Source organism: Marmota marmota, unplaced genomic scaffold, assembly GCF_001458135.2.
Source record: "Marmota marmota marmota unplaced genomic scaffold, marMar, whole genome shotgun sequence".
Taxonomy (NCBI): Eukaryota; Metazoa; Chordata; class Mammalia; order Rodentia; family Sciuridae; genus Marmota; species Marmota marmota.
Genome location: NW_026000081.1, coordinates 3,898,891 through 3,915,871, shown reverse-complemented (window position 1 = coordinate 3,915,871; position 16,981 = coordinate 3,898,891). Strand labels below are relative to the sequence as shown.

At 49.2% G+C, this 16,981-nt stretch overlaps 1 protein-coding gene across 1 annotated transcript; it reads left to right on the top strand.

Moving 5' to 3' along the window:
• Window positions 1-114: 114 nt before the first annotated feature.
• Window positions 115-16,703, top strand: Dennd2d (DENN domain containing 2D). Its single transcript, XM_015505080.2, has 12 exons — window positions 115-3,566; window positions 4,145-4,320; window positions 5,106-5,218; window positions 6,059-6,128; window positions 6,869-6,946; window positions 7,998-8,138; window positions 9,310-9,458; window positions 11,906-12,083; window positions 14,796-14,837; window positions 15,245-15,326; window positions 15,649-15,888; window positions 16,182-16,703. The coding sequence occupies exons 1-12, from the start codon at window positions 3,494-3,496 to the stop codon at window positions 16,256-16,258; spliced, it is 1,419 nt and encodes a 472-aa protein (XP_015360566.1). The 5' UTR covers window positions 115-3,493; the 3' UTR covers window positions 16,259-16,703.
• Window positions 16,704-16,981: the final 278 nt, after the last annotated feature.

Below are 16,981 nucleotides of genomic sequence, written 5' to 3'. Positions count from 1 at the left end.
GGTGAAAAGGGTTAGGTGGGGGCGGGGTCCGCCGGGGCGAGGGGGAGGCGACCCGCCGGCGACCAGCCGAAGGAAACCGTTGTGGGGCCCCGGGGCCACGTGTCCTTTTATTCAGGAAACTTGTGGTGCAACCGCAGTGTGCCTGCAGCGCCCGGGCTGCGGTGACCCCTGGAAGCGCCGCCTCAGTCCCACGTCGACTAGCAGCTGTGCCCGCCTCGCAGCCCCACGCCCGCCTGTAGCCTTTGCCCAGTTCCTGGGAGCCAGCTGCCCCTGACCCTGCCGAGACAGCCGGCCACGAAAACGGCCCTGCCCGGTGACCACGAACCTACCCCACTCAGGGGCGCCCAGGTGCCCCGCAGACTAGCGGCGGGTGGGCAGAACTGAGCTGAAGCCTGCTTAGCTGCTTCCCGAGTGACCCAGAGATGTGGGACACTCCATCCCATCACTGAGATGGGACTAATTCCCCTCATCCAGTTGGTGGGGATTACGTTAGAAGTCAATGTTAGTTTTCTTTCTTTTCTTCTCAGAAGAGGGTTGGGCTTTGGAGGGAAGGTAATTAGGATATCACTAGGTTATTCATTCATTCAGCAAACGTTTATTGCTGCTTGGCTAGCCAGTCCTTCTGCTGAGTAGCCATAACCGTTTAGATTTTTTTTTTTTTACCTTAAGTTTCCTCTTCTGAGAAGAAACAAACACGGGAAGGGGAGCAGGGGTCACTCCCAGACAGCCCACTCCTTCCAACATTGACAAAGGGACAGCCCAGTGAGCTTCTTTCCTGCTCCCAGTCCCAGAGTTGGAGAGACCCCAGGATGAGGTCAAAGCCTCCTTCTCTGAATTACAGTGGCTATGTCCTTTTCCCGTCCATTCTGACACCTGGTGCTTTCCCCCAGCGTCCTTGCTGTTCTCTCCAGTATCTATTCCAGCTTGCACCCCGAGGGAGAGGTCAGAAGCTGGGCAGTGACTGGAACAGAATGCAGGGTGAGACCTTTCTTCTCTGGAGAGCACTGACCTGGGAAGTCAGTCCAATGGACAGAGTCTGCCTTTTGTAGCCCACATGAGACTTTCCTCTGGCCCCCACCCACTCACTCCAACATAGGTCTGGTGATTGTTGGGAAGAACTTCCTGGCTGTTTAGGAACCAGAAGATAATCAGTCTCTATTATCTGTCCTGAAGTTCAGCACCTGTCAGGTCAAGAGTGTGTCTTCTTTGGCTTCTACATGGGACACTCTACCTTCCTGGGGATTTTCCCTTTCCTCTTGTGTCTTTCGGGTGCCTGGTGCCGAGACAGTTGCATATTAGGAGGATGTGTGTGTGTGTGTGTGTGTGTGTGTGTGAATTGCCATAGTGAGGAGGAGTGTTGTTGGCGGTCCTGGGTGGAAAGCAGCTCCGTTCAAAGAGAAAAGTTCAGCTTTTCAGAGTGCGGTCAGAAAATCCCCTCACCTCGATTCTAAACAGTTCTGGGACTTCAGTCCTATGGTTGTGGGAGGGGCTTCCTGGTGGAGGAACAAGTGTAACTTGTCCTGACTTCCCTAGAAAGGGTGAGTCCCTCATCAACTAAAACCCAGGATGGTAATCCCTTTCTAGGGCACTGGGGATTACATGATGGATGCTAGTTTTCTGTCAGGCTTTTCTCTTCTTTTGATAACCCCTTTTGAAAACGGGGAGGGAGAAAGCAGTTTTTTGATAGATTTCTTGCGCCTCAGTCAAAAAGTCTAGTTATGTTTTTTTTGTCAAGGATTTTTGATTTTTCGCTGTCCCTTTGGTCTCCTGATAAAGCAAAAGGAAGCAGGCTTAAAATGCTGCCCGAAGGATTTAGGAAAGGGCATGATTTCCTGAGGTTCAGGAATGATCAGCGAGAAGATTCTGGATCTCAGAGCCCTTTGCAAACCTCTGTGGGTTTTTTGCTGTGTTGCTTAGTGGCAGTGGAAGGCAGAAACCCAGACCTGGAGCTTTCATAATCCCCACCTTCAGCAGATCCTGTTAATTTTAAATAGCCTCTGAATTACTTCATGCCTCAGTTTCCCCACCTATATCAGGAAGTTGCTTGTTCCTCCCAAATAGGCAGTAAGGATTATTCAACAAGTCTGTGCAGGTGGTATGTAGGTAAAGGTGTGGCAAAGTCTCTGAGTTCTGGTTCATGCTTCTCACCAATTATAACATTTGTAATATCCTTATTTACTGGGATTGGGATTTCCCCAGGAATCATGGCCTCAAAAGCCCAGCTGACAGCTCTTAGCAGCAAGGCAGCCACCTCTCCTACCCCAGAACCCCACTCTCTCCCAGAAGGCTGCTTGTTCTCTGCAGGAGTGGCTGACACTGACACCGAACCCCTCGGCCGGCCTCCAGCCTCTTTCTTCTTTGAGGCAACTTCCTGACAAAAAGTTCTTCCTTCTTATCGTGTGCATTTCCTTATTCAAGGGTGTCTGTGAGAAGCCTAGGTGGTTTACTGCTAGTTTTTCCCTCTTCCTTGTTCTTCGGATCCAGCCGTGGGCCAGCAGCTCAGCCTGTTGGCCTGACCCCACAGGGAGACAGGCTAAGCAGGAATGGGGTGGAGTGGAGAGCACCCGGATGCTTTCCACTGCCACTAAATGACCTTCAGGCTGCTGATGCAACCAGTCCCCTACTTTAGGCTGGGGACAATTTCCTGAGTCAGTGGTTCCTATTTGGAAAGAGGGAATTTGCTGGAGCCCTGGAATAGTCCTAGTGAGAGAACTCTCTGCCTTTGCACAGGACATGTTGCAGGGGGTTATTCCAGAAATAGCAAGAATTCCCAACTCAGGGGTGGACTTTGTTCTCTACTTCATCATCAGGAGAGGAGGCTGTGGTCCATATTGGTTTCTAGGACTCCCTCTCCTGCTAGAAGAATTCATCAGATCATTATCAGGCCAAGTCTGCCTTGATCAGGGAATGTTTGGTTCTGTGATCTCATTTGAGGTCCTGAAGTCCTTGAAGTTCGTAGCAGGTAACCTTGTAGGAGCTTTCCACTGCTGTTGACCATGTGGAGAAGTGAAAGGTGAGGAACCAAAGCTATGGGGATGTAAGATCCCTGTCCTGAGACTGGCGAGGTTCCAGGATCCACCGTCTGATGCTATCAGGCGTTCCTCAGGGCGGTGAGGTTGTAAATAAACTCGCTGTGAAGTCTGCAGTCCAGAGTTACAAGCCCTCAGCCCAGAAGCAGCTGGTCCTTGGAGGTGTTTGCTCATGACCTTTTCTTTCACCACACCCTGGGGCTTTTGGGAGGAGCCTGGAGCTGCGTCGCAGTGCCAGGATGCTGCCGCTCTCATGCCCACGTTCAGCTGCCTCCTGGGTCGCGTGACATCTTTCTTGTTCAACCACGGGGTGCACAGGATGGGAACTGTTCTCCCCTCTTTGGAAGCTAGCGTGTGGCTCGTCTTTAGAGAGTTGTGGCTGGAGACCAAAGCAGTGGCCTTTCTGTAGCCAGCCTGTGCTGGGGGAAAGGGGAGCCCACTCCATGTCCTGAAGGCCCGGGGAGATGGAAGGACGAGCGGTCGGCCGAGCACTCAGGCGCTTCCGAAATCGACTGCCTCGACTCCGACACCGAGCAGGTCAGGACTGGCTTGTCCACTTCCTATTTTTTCAGCAGAACCCTTTTAAATGGGACTGTTCCTTTCTTGAAGTGCTCCTTCCTCTTTTTCCTTCATATGTTGACCTCCACATGTCCCCCCATGTGGCTGGGCCATGAGGTTTTCCCTGCAGTTTTGCAGAGCTGATTGTGCCCTCTGTGGCGGATGGTGTGATCACAGTCATATGCCCCTTGGGCCTGTCCTGCTCATGTAGTACAAGTTCACTCAGGGTTTGCTGTTCCTGGACTCCTCCGGTAGGCAGAGACTCTGTGGTTCCCCAGGGGATAGGGTCTCCATGAGCCTGTCCAGTATGTTTCCTCAGCTTCTACCTCGGTGATTTCTCTCCTTCTCTTGGCTTATCCCAGTTTTAAACCTCCCAGGGCGTGTGTGGAAACTGCCCACTTGGCTTTGGTTTTGTTTGCGGACCGGCAGTGCCGGCCAGGCTCAGGTGTCTCAGCGTGGGCAGGGCAGCCTGGAGCCCTGCAGGTTGCCCACATTCTCACAGACTCCACAGAATGGATCAAAGAGATCCTGAACGGATGGCACTATCTTGGTTTCAGGATCTCCCCGGGACAATCTAGGGGAAGCTGTAAACGAACCAGAAAGGACTCAAGAGAACTCTCTGCCCAGCTTTGCTGGGGGGCAGCATTTCTTTGAATATCTTCTGGTGGTTTCTCTTAAAAAAAAGCACTCAGGAGACGACTATGAACCCACCATCACCTACCAGTTTCCCAAGGTAAGGACTGAAGGAGGGGGTGGGGGCCGAGAATGGGGGTTCCACTCCTTCCCCCCTCCCTGCCGGGGCTGGAGCTCTGGGTGTGCTGCTCTTATTTCCTTCTTAGCCCAGCCCTAGTTTTCTGTTATCACCCAGAGAATCTAGGTCTGCCTGCTTCTTTGAGGCCGAGGCTCCCTAGAAGGGAAGCTAGACTAGAGCTCTTGCCCCTTTTGGGACCTCAGAGTTTGCCCAGATTCCATCCTCAGTCACCTTTCTCCATAGGGAAGCTTACCTTCTGCCATGCCTTCTAGAAGGAGTCCCCTCCTGCTCTGTGGGAAGGAGAGGGCAGGGCAGCACAGAGTTAGTGGGTAGGCCGGGGACTGCACCGCAGCCCAAGCATTAGGTTCCTTCTTGTCTGATGCTGCACTTGGGCAAGAGGTGAAATAGGGCATCTTTCTGGTTAACCCCTCTCGTTAGCAGGTGCAGCGACTGAGTTGGCCGCTTCTCTTTTCTGATGTGGTATCTCTCTGACATCACCCTCCCAGGGGCTGGGTCAGCTCAGGGCCTTTCAGTATGCAGTGTGGCCCCTGATCTGCTTCTTAACTATGTAGATCCTCAAGATACTAAAGTCCAACCCACACTCACGTCAATGGGGCCCAGAAGGACCTCTCTTGCTAGACCCAGAATTCAGACAGAGGTGCCCTTTGACCCCCCACGTGGAAAAGCATATTCCAAGATAGTTTTAAAGCCTCAAAAGCCTGCTATCCTTCCTGCCCTCACAATCCCTTCCTTTCTTTTTCTTACAGCGGGAGAATCTGCTTCGAGGGCAGCAGGAGGAGGAGGAGCGGCTTCTCAAAGCCATCCCCTTGTTCTGCTTCCCAGATGGGAATGAGTGGGCACCACTCACCGAATATCCCAGGTAACTGCTCCACCCTGGAGTATCAGATTGGGAAAGAAGGGGCAAGTGTGGGCCACGTGTGTCTCCTGTGGTCCCCTCCCCTGGTGTACATGCCGGATTTCCTGCCACGGGATGGAGTTGATTCATTTATAAACATCTTGCCTGTGGGCCCTTAAGGCCAAGCATCTAGCTGTGGTTCTACCTCTGTCCAAAGATGGCTGGAATTCTCAGATGTCCGAGGAGCAATAATTGTATTTGACTCTGCTACTGGTGGAAACTGGACTGGACAGGAGGCCTGTGGCCTCTATGAAGGCAACATAGCAAAGACCCTTATGACATCAGCCCTGGAAGTTGACTCCCTGGGTTTGAATTTGGCTTTACCATTTACGAGTCTGCCTTCAATACATACCTTTACAGGTGGGGTGTGGTGGTACATGCCTGTAATCTCAGGGACCTGGGGAGGAGTCTGAGGCAGGAGGATTGCAAATTTACAGTCAGCCTCAGCAAACTAGCAAGACCCTGTCTGAAAATAAAAAAAATAAAAAGAACCGGGGATGTGACTCTGTGGTAAAGTGCCCTGGGTTCACACCCCAGTACCAAAAATAAGTAAAGCAAGCAAGCAATATCCTCTCACCCTCTCAGAGCCTCAGTCCTTCATCTTTAAAGTGGAAATAATAATCAAACCTACCTCAAAAGATTTCTTTGAGGATCCGATGAGGTGATGCCTTTAGGGCTTGACACCAATAAGCATTTAATAAATTACTGGGGTAATTACTAACATGATTATTCATCAGCTCCCTTTTGACCTCCTTTTAGAATCTAGTGAGTAATGCAAACCAAGTCTTGTTTGCTCTTCTGCAGGGAGACTTTCTCCTTTGTCCTGACCAATGTGGACGGCAGCAGGAAGATTGGATACTGCAGGCGCCTCTTGGTCTGTGTCGCCCAGCACTGCCCCCTCCTATCTGCAGCCTGCTCAGCTCCACAGCTGGGCTTGCTCAAGCTTCAGCTGCAAAAGCTCAGGCTCCCTGAAGTGGTGGTTGTAGGGACTCAGCCCAGAACTTGCTATTCTGCTAATGTCCCTTCTGCAGCCCCATGAGAAGGAGGACATTGCACTCCTTCTTTCTCACCTGTGATACCTTTGCTGGCCAGGTTCTGGTCTGTGCTCTTCCTAGCTTTTAATAGCTCCGTGCATTGTGAGAGGCTCCACTTGACTCCTCTCCCTGTCTTCTTATCCAGACCTGCTTGCCTTGGCCCCGGGAGTCCCCCAGAGCAGAGGCTGGAATTTGAACAACTAGGTCCACTTCTTGGGTCTCCACGATTCTCTGCAAGCACCTTGACAGTGCTGTCCTACTTAGCCATTTCCTCATCTCTAAGACGTGCTTGCTCCCTCGCTTTGCTGACCTTCAGATTGTGTTGGCCCTGAAGGCAGCGGGGCTTGTCTATGAACCTCAGCTCCCTGAAGGCCATCTTCTTTTGACCTTGGTGACCATTCTGACCTCCCAGCTGCCTGTCCCATGAATGGAACCACTGCCTAGCCAGGCCTTTCTCCATCCAGCCCATAAGTCCCCATTTACCCCCATCCCCAGCACTCAGCCCTGAGCTCCTCAGCCCCAGGTGGGAGAAACTACTGGGAAGGCTGCAGCACTGAAGATGCCTCTTGTCCCTCCCCAGCCCGCCGGCCCCGGCCCTCGACTTCCCAAAGTGTACTGCATCATCAGCTGCATTGGCTGCTTCGGCTTGTTCTCCAAGGTAGGGGTGGAACAGGATTCCTCAGGGCCTGTTAGGCCTGTTCAGCTTCTAGGCTTGGTCTGGCTTCTCGCCCTTCCTGTGCAACTTGTGTTCTGAGTGGACCTCCTTCCCCGTAGCCTGGCCTTCATCAAGGACATTTGGGGACACTGAAGCAGAGAGGGGCTTGGGCCTAACTTGATTTTAGGAAAATCTGGAGGATTATTTCCCCTGCAGAGAGAGCACCACTGCTCCAACTCCAGTCAAGTCAGAAAGCAGTTGAAGCAGGATAAGGGGAAGAGCCTCAGGAGTCTTCTGCCCTGAATTCCAGTTTCCTCATCTGTCCAGTGGATCTAATGGTCCTTCAGCTTCCTCTCCCCTGGGCTGCGATGAGAAGTCTCTTTATGAACAAATAGGAAGGTAGTCATCATACAGTAGGGGCCCTAAGCCTTGCTCTAACCCCTTTAAGGGTAGAACTTGAGGTGCCCAGGTCTTGTGCTGCTGGATTGATTGGAGCCCCAGCACACTGAGTCAGGATCAGAGAGGAGCCGTCAGAGTGGACATGTCTCAGTGGCTGTAAAGGGCTTCTTAGTGCTCTGCCCCAGCAAGACTCCTGGGGGACCAGGGCAGGACCTCCGTCAGCTTTGCTTGGGCGGAACTTTCATCTGAGCAGTGTTCTGAGGGCTGGAAGCAGTTCCTGACCCTGACTTTGGAGAGTCTTCAGTGGAACTGGAGGTCAGAGTGACACTCAAGAGGTCACTGGATCCATTCCAGGCACTGCTGTCATGGATGCTGAGTACTCTGGCGTGGCTTTCTGGGGCCTGTCGTTTTATATTAGTGTGGGAAGGGAGGCATATGGCTTGGTAGAGAGAATGAAAAGAAGGCTAGGACATATCTGGTCTTGTTCAGAAGATAATGAGAGCAGATGATTGAGCCTGAGAGCAAGGGAGGGAAAGAGCCAGTTGGTGGAGGGGCCTCGAAGGTGCATGAGACTAAGTTGAAGCAGCGTGAGCACCTCAGGATGATCAGTGGCATCCCTCTGAGCCTTGTCTCTTGTGGCCCTTTCTTGTGGCAGATCCTGGATGAAGTAGAAAAGAGGCATCAGATCTCCATGGCTGTCATCTACCCATTCATGCAGGGCCTCCGAGAGGCAGCCTTCCCTGCACCTGGAAAAACTGTCACCCTCAAGAGCTTCATCCCTGACTCTGGCACAGAGGTGAGCTAGCAAATGGGTGAAAGCCCCCTGGCTGGAGAGGGTAGGCTTCTGTGGCACCTCTCACTACTCTTCTTCTACTCACCAGGTTAACGTACAGAGAAACTGAGCCAGGCAGGGACTGGAACTTGGTTAGAATTAATGGCAGAGCTGACAATCAAACTCACATTTGCTGAGCCTTCCAACCTGATACCCCAAAGCACCTAGTTATTGTTCAAGCCACTGAGATCAGTAAAACATGTAAATTGAGGGTTTTGGTGCTAGAAAGGACTTTGTCCCCAGTCCCCAAAGGGCTGCTTGCATAGAACACCTCCCTTTTGTTCTGTGTGTCTGTCCTGTATTTCTGTCTTACCTGTAGCCTCCACCCGCCTATTTCTTATCGCCCATCCCCATCCCTGAGTCCATCCCCCACCATGGTATGTGGGGATGCTGTTGTTCTAAGGCACAAAACAGACTGAGGCAGCAAGTGGGACAGAATTCTAGTCCTGACCCCTGGGATTCTAGTCCAGAGCCATGGAGGGTCTATGTGCCCCTCTAAACTTTGTCTTTCCCATGGAAGAATATGGAAGCATCTAGGATTATTCATTGACTTGAAAAATAAGTACTCAATGATTTCTGTGTGCCAATATGTACTATTTTCTGCATACCCAGTGGTGACCAAAATGAATGTGGTCCCTTACCGCGATGGAGCTAAAAGCCTGATAGGGAAGACAGACATTAAATAAGCAAACTATCAATGAATATATAATTAAAAAGTGTATCATCTCAAAGAAAATCCAGGGCGTTACATGAGAAAAAGATGATGAAGTAATTGGTGGTCAAGGTGGGCCTCTGAGGCCTGATAGAAGGTAAAAGCCATGTGGGGCAAGGGAGGACCAACCTGTGAAGGGCTTCAGGTGGGAGAGCATGGTCTGCTCCTGAGAATCAGGTAGACAGGTGTGAAGTATGTTGAGAGGGGTGCATGCTCAAGGCAGGACCTCATGTGCCATGTTGAAGATTAGGTCATGCCATCGTTAGAGCAGAGCAACCCCCCCTGTGGGTTTTTTATAGGGGCAAAGAGACAGGATCAGATTTCTCCAGTGGGAAGCATGGAGTAGGGCTGGTAGCGGCCCAGCTTTCTGGGGTCTGAGGGCTCTTGCAATGTAATGACTCCTCCCCTCTGGTTTTCCCACAGTACATCTCACTGACCCGGCCCCTGGACTCCCACCTTGAACACGTGGATTTTAGTTCCCTGTTGCACTGTCTTCGTTTTGAACAGATTATTCAGATCTTTGCCTCTGCAGTGTTGGAGAGAAAGATCATCTTCCTGGCAGAAGGTCTCAGGTGGGCTCAGTCACTGGATGGTCTGCATCCCTCGGCCACGGGAACAGACTAGAGGTTCTCAAAGGAAGTCAGACTGTAGGATCTGTGTGTCCACTCTCCTGATTCCTGTTCTTGAATCCTCATTTTAGATGTAGAAAAACATCTATTGCAACTCCCCTGCCCTGTCTCCAAACTCAGTTATATCCTGGGCTTGAAGCAGGACACTGAACTGTCCTTGTTCCTGAGACAGCCTAGGCAAGACCAGTTAGGGTGAATGCAGGCATGATTGTGCCTTTGCAAGGCTGAGTGAGGAGAAGGGGTGGAGAATAGTCCAGGAGGGCATCTGATGCTATGAAGGATAAGCCTATCTACCCATTGATTCACTCATTCAACAAACGTTTATTGTGTGTCAGCTGTTTGCCAGATAAAAGCATTGGGAAGATACCAACAAGACATCATCTTTGCTTTAAAAAAAACTCTTCTAGGACATGGTTCTTGACCTTAAGGGGTTGCAGGATTGCGTAGTGGTTGAAAGCATTGGTATTGAAATCAGCAGATGAGTTTCAAATCCTGTTTTCCATCTGCAGCTATGAGGGTCCCCCCAGGTCCCCATCTTAACTTCTTGAAGACATGATCTTCTTTTCTGTAGAATGGGAAATGATTGTACCTAGCCACAGGGTTGTGTAAAGAATGAAAGGAAATATTCACATTATAAGCATCTAGCCCCAGGCCAGGGACATATTGATGAGGATTAGCTGCTATTAAGAAGTTCACAGTTAAGGATTTCCCTGTGTGTAGTCAAAGCAGGGCACGGTCACATCTTGATTTCTACTTCCGAAAGGCTTCATGTCTAAAAAGTACATGGGAGACATGTGACAGATGAAGAAGAAAAAAAAAATCACAAAATAGTAGGGTTTAACCTTCTATTTATATCTGGGCAGAGGGTGGGGGAACAGATCAATGTCACTGAGCTGACAGCCCTTGTTCTAACTTTTAGGGAAGAAGAGAAGGATGTTAGAGAAATAACAGAGGTCAGAGGTCTAGATGAATGTCATGGGTTTCAGAGGAGAGGAAGCTTGGGTAGGGGTTGGGATTTGTGTGTTGAAATTCAAAAGAAAATCAGTGACAACTAAAGAGGAACTAGAATTAGTTTAATCCTTGTGGGAAAGACATCATCTTTGCTTTAAAAAAAGCTCTTCTAGGACTGGGGTAGTAGCTCAGAGGTAAAGCGCTTGCCTAGCATGTGTGAGGCACTGGGATTGATTCTCAGCACCGCATACAAATACAGGGTCCATCAACAACTAAAAAAATATTAAACAAACAAAAAGCTCTTCCACTCCTAGGTCTGTGTAGAAAGAAGTTTCTGTGGTGGCTGGGGCTGGGGTTCTGGTCTTCCCCTCAGATCAGTGTTTGGGAAGCGAAGGGGGAAGGAGTGAACCTTCTCCAGGGAGATACCACTACTCCCCACTTCCTTCCCATGTGGAGTTTTCAGGCTCCTGAGGCTCGCACTGGGAGGGGACTTCCAGTCAGCCAGAGTTGTAGCTGCACGCTCAGAGAGTCAAACCTTTCTTACTCAGGAAGTGCTAGCTTGATACCAAGAATTGAAACAAGGTTTCCGCATCTGTGTTTTTATTGGCCTTGGCTTTGGGGCGATTTGGCTGGAGGAATGAAGAGCCGTGGAAGCTGCTAAATAGAAGCCAGAGTGTGCATGTGTGCGTGCCTGGGGGGCGAGGAGAAGGCTGACTGTGCTTGGGCAGGAATGACATGAGGGATGCTTTCTTGCATAGCTTAGAGGAGCCACCTCTGTGGGACTTTCCATGTAGGAATTGCTGAGCCAGAGGTTCCTGGAATCTAGGAATTTCCCAAGCTAACTCGGGCACCAACCTGGTAGCTTTCAATGCCCTCAAGTGGCCAGGGTGAGCCATGTGAGGTCAGGGTGGGGGATGAAGGTTTATAGACACTAGGAGAAAAGGCTTTGCTCTGCACTGAGGCCCAGGTGGACAGTTTGTCTCTTTACTCCACTGGGAGTTCCTTAAAAGCAGGCCCAGTGTCTTACTCTTCCTGGTATCTGCATCATCTTCAGCACTGCTGTCGGCACACATTGGTGGCTCTGTCACTTCTCTGTTTGAATGAAGACATCCCTTCTTCTCTCCCCACTTCTGAGCCATTTTTATTTTGGACCAGTAATGAGATGACTAATTGGGAAATGAAAGATCAAATAGATGTCCCACCCTGGGTTAGTGGAGCCTGTGGCTCCTTAGTGCAGAGAGGAAACCTCTCCTGGTTTTTGCCCTTCTCCTGGCAACAAGTGGTGACAAGCTCTGTGATCTGCGTGGCTCCCAGACTTGCCTTTTTGCACAGGTGCAGGAAGGACTTGTAGTAGCTGCTGTGGGTGCAGGGCAACGAGAGGGTGTGTAGGGCGGAGGTGCAGGGTCCTCTCTGACTCTCCTCTCTGTGCTCCAACCCAGTACCTTGTCTCAGTGCATCCATGCTGCTGCTGCGCTGCTGTACCCCTTCAGCTGGGCACACACCTACATCCCCGTTGTGCCCGAGAGCCTTCTGGCCACCGTCTGCTGCCCCACTCCCTTCATGGTTGGAGTACAAATGCGCTTTCAGCAGGAAGTTATGGACAGCCCCATGGAAGAGGTATGCTGCAGCCAGAAGAGTACGTGATTTGGAGCCAGGTAGACCTGGATTTGGATCCCGGTTCTGCTACTTACAGCTATATGATTTGGGGCAAGTGACTTACTCTGTAAAATGGGGACAAGTGTTCAGTTCCTAGGGATTCTGGGGGAAATTTCCTTTATAAACCTTCTAGTCCGGTGCCTGCCACACAGTTGATGCTCATTAAGTGTTGGCTGTCTTCTCCTGAATGATTTCTCTTGTGTTTAAGAGGCAGCATGTAGCTTATTCGGAGGTCATGAGACTGTCCTGTACCAGCTGGCCCTAATGAGCAATCTCTGGGGTGTCCCATCTCTCAGTGGAGTGGATGATCCCAGCTGGTCTATACAACACACACCCCACTGGGATTCACTCAAATTCCTTGGAAATGAGCCTTCCTGCAAACTATGTGTCTTGAGAATGCCAATTTCTACAACAAGCACCATCTTTCTGAGTGGCTCAGAGCTTAGTTGGTTTATGAGGCTATAGATTCAAATCCCGTTTTATTTTTTTAGTTTCTTATTTTTTGGAAGTGCCGCTGACATGGCAGAGGGCTCAATTGTGGAAAAGGACACTAATCACATAAATCTCTAATAGTTAGAAAATCAACTGAAAACATGTCCTGTTTTGAGTTGTCTGTTATAACTTCAAAGATGGCATGTTACTGTTATCTGAAAGCAGAAGAACTATTTGGGAATGACTGTCCTGGCTCTACGCAGAGAGAGGGCTACCCAGGGGAGAGGAGTCTAGAAGGAAGCTACTTGAACAGGCCCCCAAGCCAGCCCTAGTGGGAGGATTTCCCCCATTTTGCATAAGAGATAACTAAGGTGCACAGAACCCTGAGCTGAGGCCACACAGGCAGCAGCAGATCCCTGCACAGATAAAACCACTCTATCCATGGAAAGCATTGCTGGGAAGCTGAGAAGCAGGCTGCATTTCCCTTCTTCTCTCCCCCAGCTCTCCCACCCTCCTCAGAACTGCTGACTGTGTACACATGCCCTTTGAACCACCCTTAGCCTTGTGACTAACTGGGACAGAGTATTAGCCCTGTGTTTGGCAATGAAACTTAAACTGTCCCAACCCTAGAAGTTATGAAACTTCCTGACTCTGCAGCTCCAGCCCCTCCCTTCATGACCCAGAGGGAAGATATCTGAGAGCCAATGGACTCCGCTCCTACTAGCCAAGAGCCTTGGCTTGTTTCATTCCTCAGCATCTGCTCAGAGAAATGGGCAGAGGGTGTGGAAGGAGGAGGGCAATGTGGCCAGAGTGTGTGTGTGGATCCCCTAACTCCCCACATAGCTCTAGGGAAGGAGTTAGTCCACAGACACCAATGTGCCCAAATACTGAAAGAACTTCTAGGAGCAACTTTGAAAAAGAATTCTTCATACATACTCTTTCCCTCCAACCCCCGCCAAATGAACAGCTTTTCCTGCCGAAGGCATCTTAGCCTTTGTATACAAGTAGTTTCAGGCCTGGACTAGTTCAGCTTTTCTCCCCTGATGATGGATAATTACAGTGCAGGCTGTTTTTTTGGTATACTTCTCAGTCCCTCTCTTATATTTGGAAGAAGGGAAGATCCTTCACCCTCCTGTTAAGACCAAGATCAAAAACTAAAAAGAGGGACCCAGCACAGGCCCCTAATGCCCAACACAGGATTTGGGGCTGGTATACTGGTGACTGCATATCCTGCCCAAAGAGGGCAGCTGCATGTTGCCCTTTAAAACATGGATCAGTATTAGAGGGCCTGACATTTTAGGAAGAGCCCCAAATCCAAATTTCAAGCAAAATATTCCAATTTAAATATCAGGAACTAATCCATTTATTTTAAAATACTCTGAATCTAACAGATCTTCTAGTTGGAATCAGGCAGCAGCATGCCGGTTTATAGTTTCTCATCTCCATTGTAGGCCCCTCAGGCTGAGATGGAGCTGGTTCTGGAACTACAGTCCCCCATATTCCAGCCCTGTGCTTGACTTACCTGTGGTTTGTAGGCACATTGTCTCCTCATTCCTTTCCATGCTGTGTCTTTTTTTTTTTTTTTTGCTGATAGGCTCAAAGCTCCTAGATTATTATTATTTTTAAATAGAACCTCAGGCAACTGTACATAAAGTTGCTGCAAGCATTAAAAGATGGAAACACGTCCACTTTGGTCCTTAGGCTGACAAGTGGAAGGCGAGTGTAGAGAGAGGAATGTAATCCCAAGGACAGCACAGTTTAGGCTCTGAAAGGGTCCTGCTGTTTGTCAGCAGTATGTCCTCTAGCGACTGAACTTCTTTAGATGTTTTCTTATTTGCAAATGGAAGTAGTACCTGCCTCACAAGACTGTTGCCAGGTTTAAATGCGAAAATGTGCAAAGTGCTTATCATGTATGCCAGGTACTAAAGGCTCTATAATAAGAGCAATTACTATTATCAGTGTTTTATTTCAGGCAGTTACTGGCTAGGATTTCCCCATATCATACCCCCTTCTACCTGGGCTCTTTCCCTTACCTCTTTCTACATGCTCACTCTTTCCCTAGGAAGGAAACAGATTCTCGAGGAAAGTGGTAAGGAAGGAGAATGCCAGGCAGGAAATGAGATTTGGAGATGCTGATTTCATGGTCCTCTAGGCCTAAAGATCTAATAGCCAGAGTCAGAAATGCAGATGGTAAGTCCTCCTATGGTTTGTGAAGGAATAAAACCATTCTGTTTCTTTCAGGTCTTGCTGGTGAATCTTTGTGAAGGAACCTTCTTATTATCGGTAAGCATCTGAGTTCTGAGTCCTTGCAGACCCACCACCAATGCAGCCACTCTAGCCTCATGGGGTTTTCCCTATTTTGACGAACATTTGAGTGAGAACTCCTGGTATTAAGACCTCCTTGCTCTTGAGGAAGTCCTATAGACACTGACCACTTCATTACCAGGTGATCAATGCTCGTACCTCAAGTAATGTATATAAACCAAGTACTACAGAAATGGAGGGGATCCCCTGCTAATGTTTTGAGCCAAACTGAAGATGAAGAAACAGCTCTGTTGTTTCTCTACGTGAGCGATTATTTGGGGGTGGAGCAAGGGTGTGGAATTCATGCTTCCCTCATGGTCTTCTGCTACCTCCTTCCTTCCGTACCTCCTCTTTGTTGGAACTCTGAGCTGACTATCCTCTTCCAGGTTGGAGATGAAAAAGATATCCTGCCACCAAAGCTTCAAGAGGACATCTTAGTCTCTCTTGATCAGGGGATCAGTGACTTGAGTAAGTCCTCTTATTTTGTGGTTGTTCAAGGAGTTTGAGGGCAATTATTCCCCTTCAGAACTAAAATATACTCATTCAGCAGCCCTGGGCCAGCCTCAGAGGCCTAAATCTTGAAGCAAGTTGGAATATGAGATTTTTCCTAAGCAACGGCAGAGAACCCACACCCGAGCTCTCGTCTCAATCCATCAGTTGGTATCATGAACTCCTGTCCCCCTGCTTTCCCTAGACACTGTTGGCCTGAAATGAAAGTTGTCCTTAGAGGTGAGATGAGTAACTTTATCCTCTGCCACCCTCTAAGATGGTCATTGTATATCTCTGACAGCTTCAGAACAAATCAACGAACATGTTTCAGGCCCTTTTGTGCAGTTCTTTGTCAAGACTGTGGGTCACTATGCTTCCTATATCAAACGGGAGGCAAACGGGCAAGGCCATTTCCAAGAACGGTCCTTCTGTAAGGCTGTGTCCTCTAAGACCAACCGCCGATTTGTGAAGAAGTTTGTGAAGACACAGCTCTTCTCCCTTTTCATCCAGGAAGCTGAGAAGAGCAAGAATCCTCCTGCAGGTACAGTGACAGCCCCCACTAGCCTTATTTCAAACAGAGGTCACCTTTAGGATACAGAGGAGGGGGTGGAAGAATATTTCTTTCTAGAGGCCCATAGAAGAGCTGTAAAGTTTATTAGTGGGCTTGGAAGGAAGGAATCTGAAACCTAAGAAAATGCCTCATTAGCTGATATTAAAAAGTTGGTTTGTGGTGTATGTAGTATGGGGTGCAGAGGGTATTTCTCATTTGTACTCCTGAGTTCATCAGTCTGCCTGATCATGTTAGATGCCTAACATCTATATCTGAACCCACAGGCTATTTCCAACAAAAAATACTTGAATATGAAGAACAGAAGAAACAGAAGAAATCAAGGGAAAAGACTGTGAAATAAGAGCGTGGTGAACAGGAATGACTTGACTTACAAGCCAGTTCTGGACTTTGGCCCCTGCCAGAGTGGTGGGATCAGCAAAGCTCAGCTCCCAGAACACATGGCCTTCTCCAGAGTCCTGGTGTCCAGGTCTTGCTTCATACTGGTATCTGAGTTTGGGATCACAGGTGTGAGCTTCCTTGGGACTTTTTGGGGGCTCAGACCCCAAGCTCACAGAACTGGACTCAAAGCTGCCTTTTTTACAGAGGTGACACAGAGTGGGAAACTGTAGTACAAGTGTTGTAGGTGCTTGGTTACAAGTTACTGCAACTGATGTCTCCTGGGAACCACCACTACAAAATCCTCTGCAGAGCTGAAAGAAGTTGTGGCCCAAAGGCTCAGCTCCTCCACATAAAAACAGAGGTCTATGGACATATGAGGATAATAAAGGCGAGAATCTCATTGTTTACATGTGTGTCAATGTGTAAGATAATACATGTGAGAATAAACTGGAGTAGAAGAGGAGGCCTTGGTCATGGTGGGCTATGATTAGAGTCATAGAGTCACAGGGGTCAAGCAGTACTCCACTTACTAAAAGGATAAGAGATCCTGGTAAAAGCAGTAGCAGCGCCAGACACAGGGCAGGAGAGTACAGAGCAGCTTGAGTGGGGAATCTCAAGTCAACAGAAGTCACTACCTGGCTTCCATAAATACATATGCCTGCCCATCACTCCCTGATTGGACTAG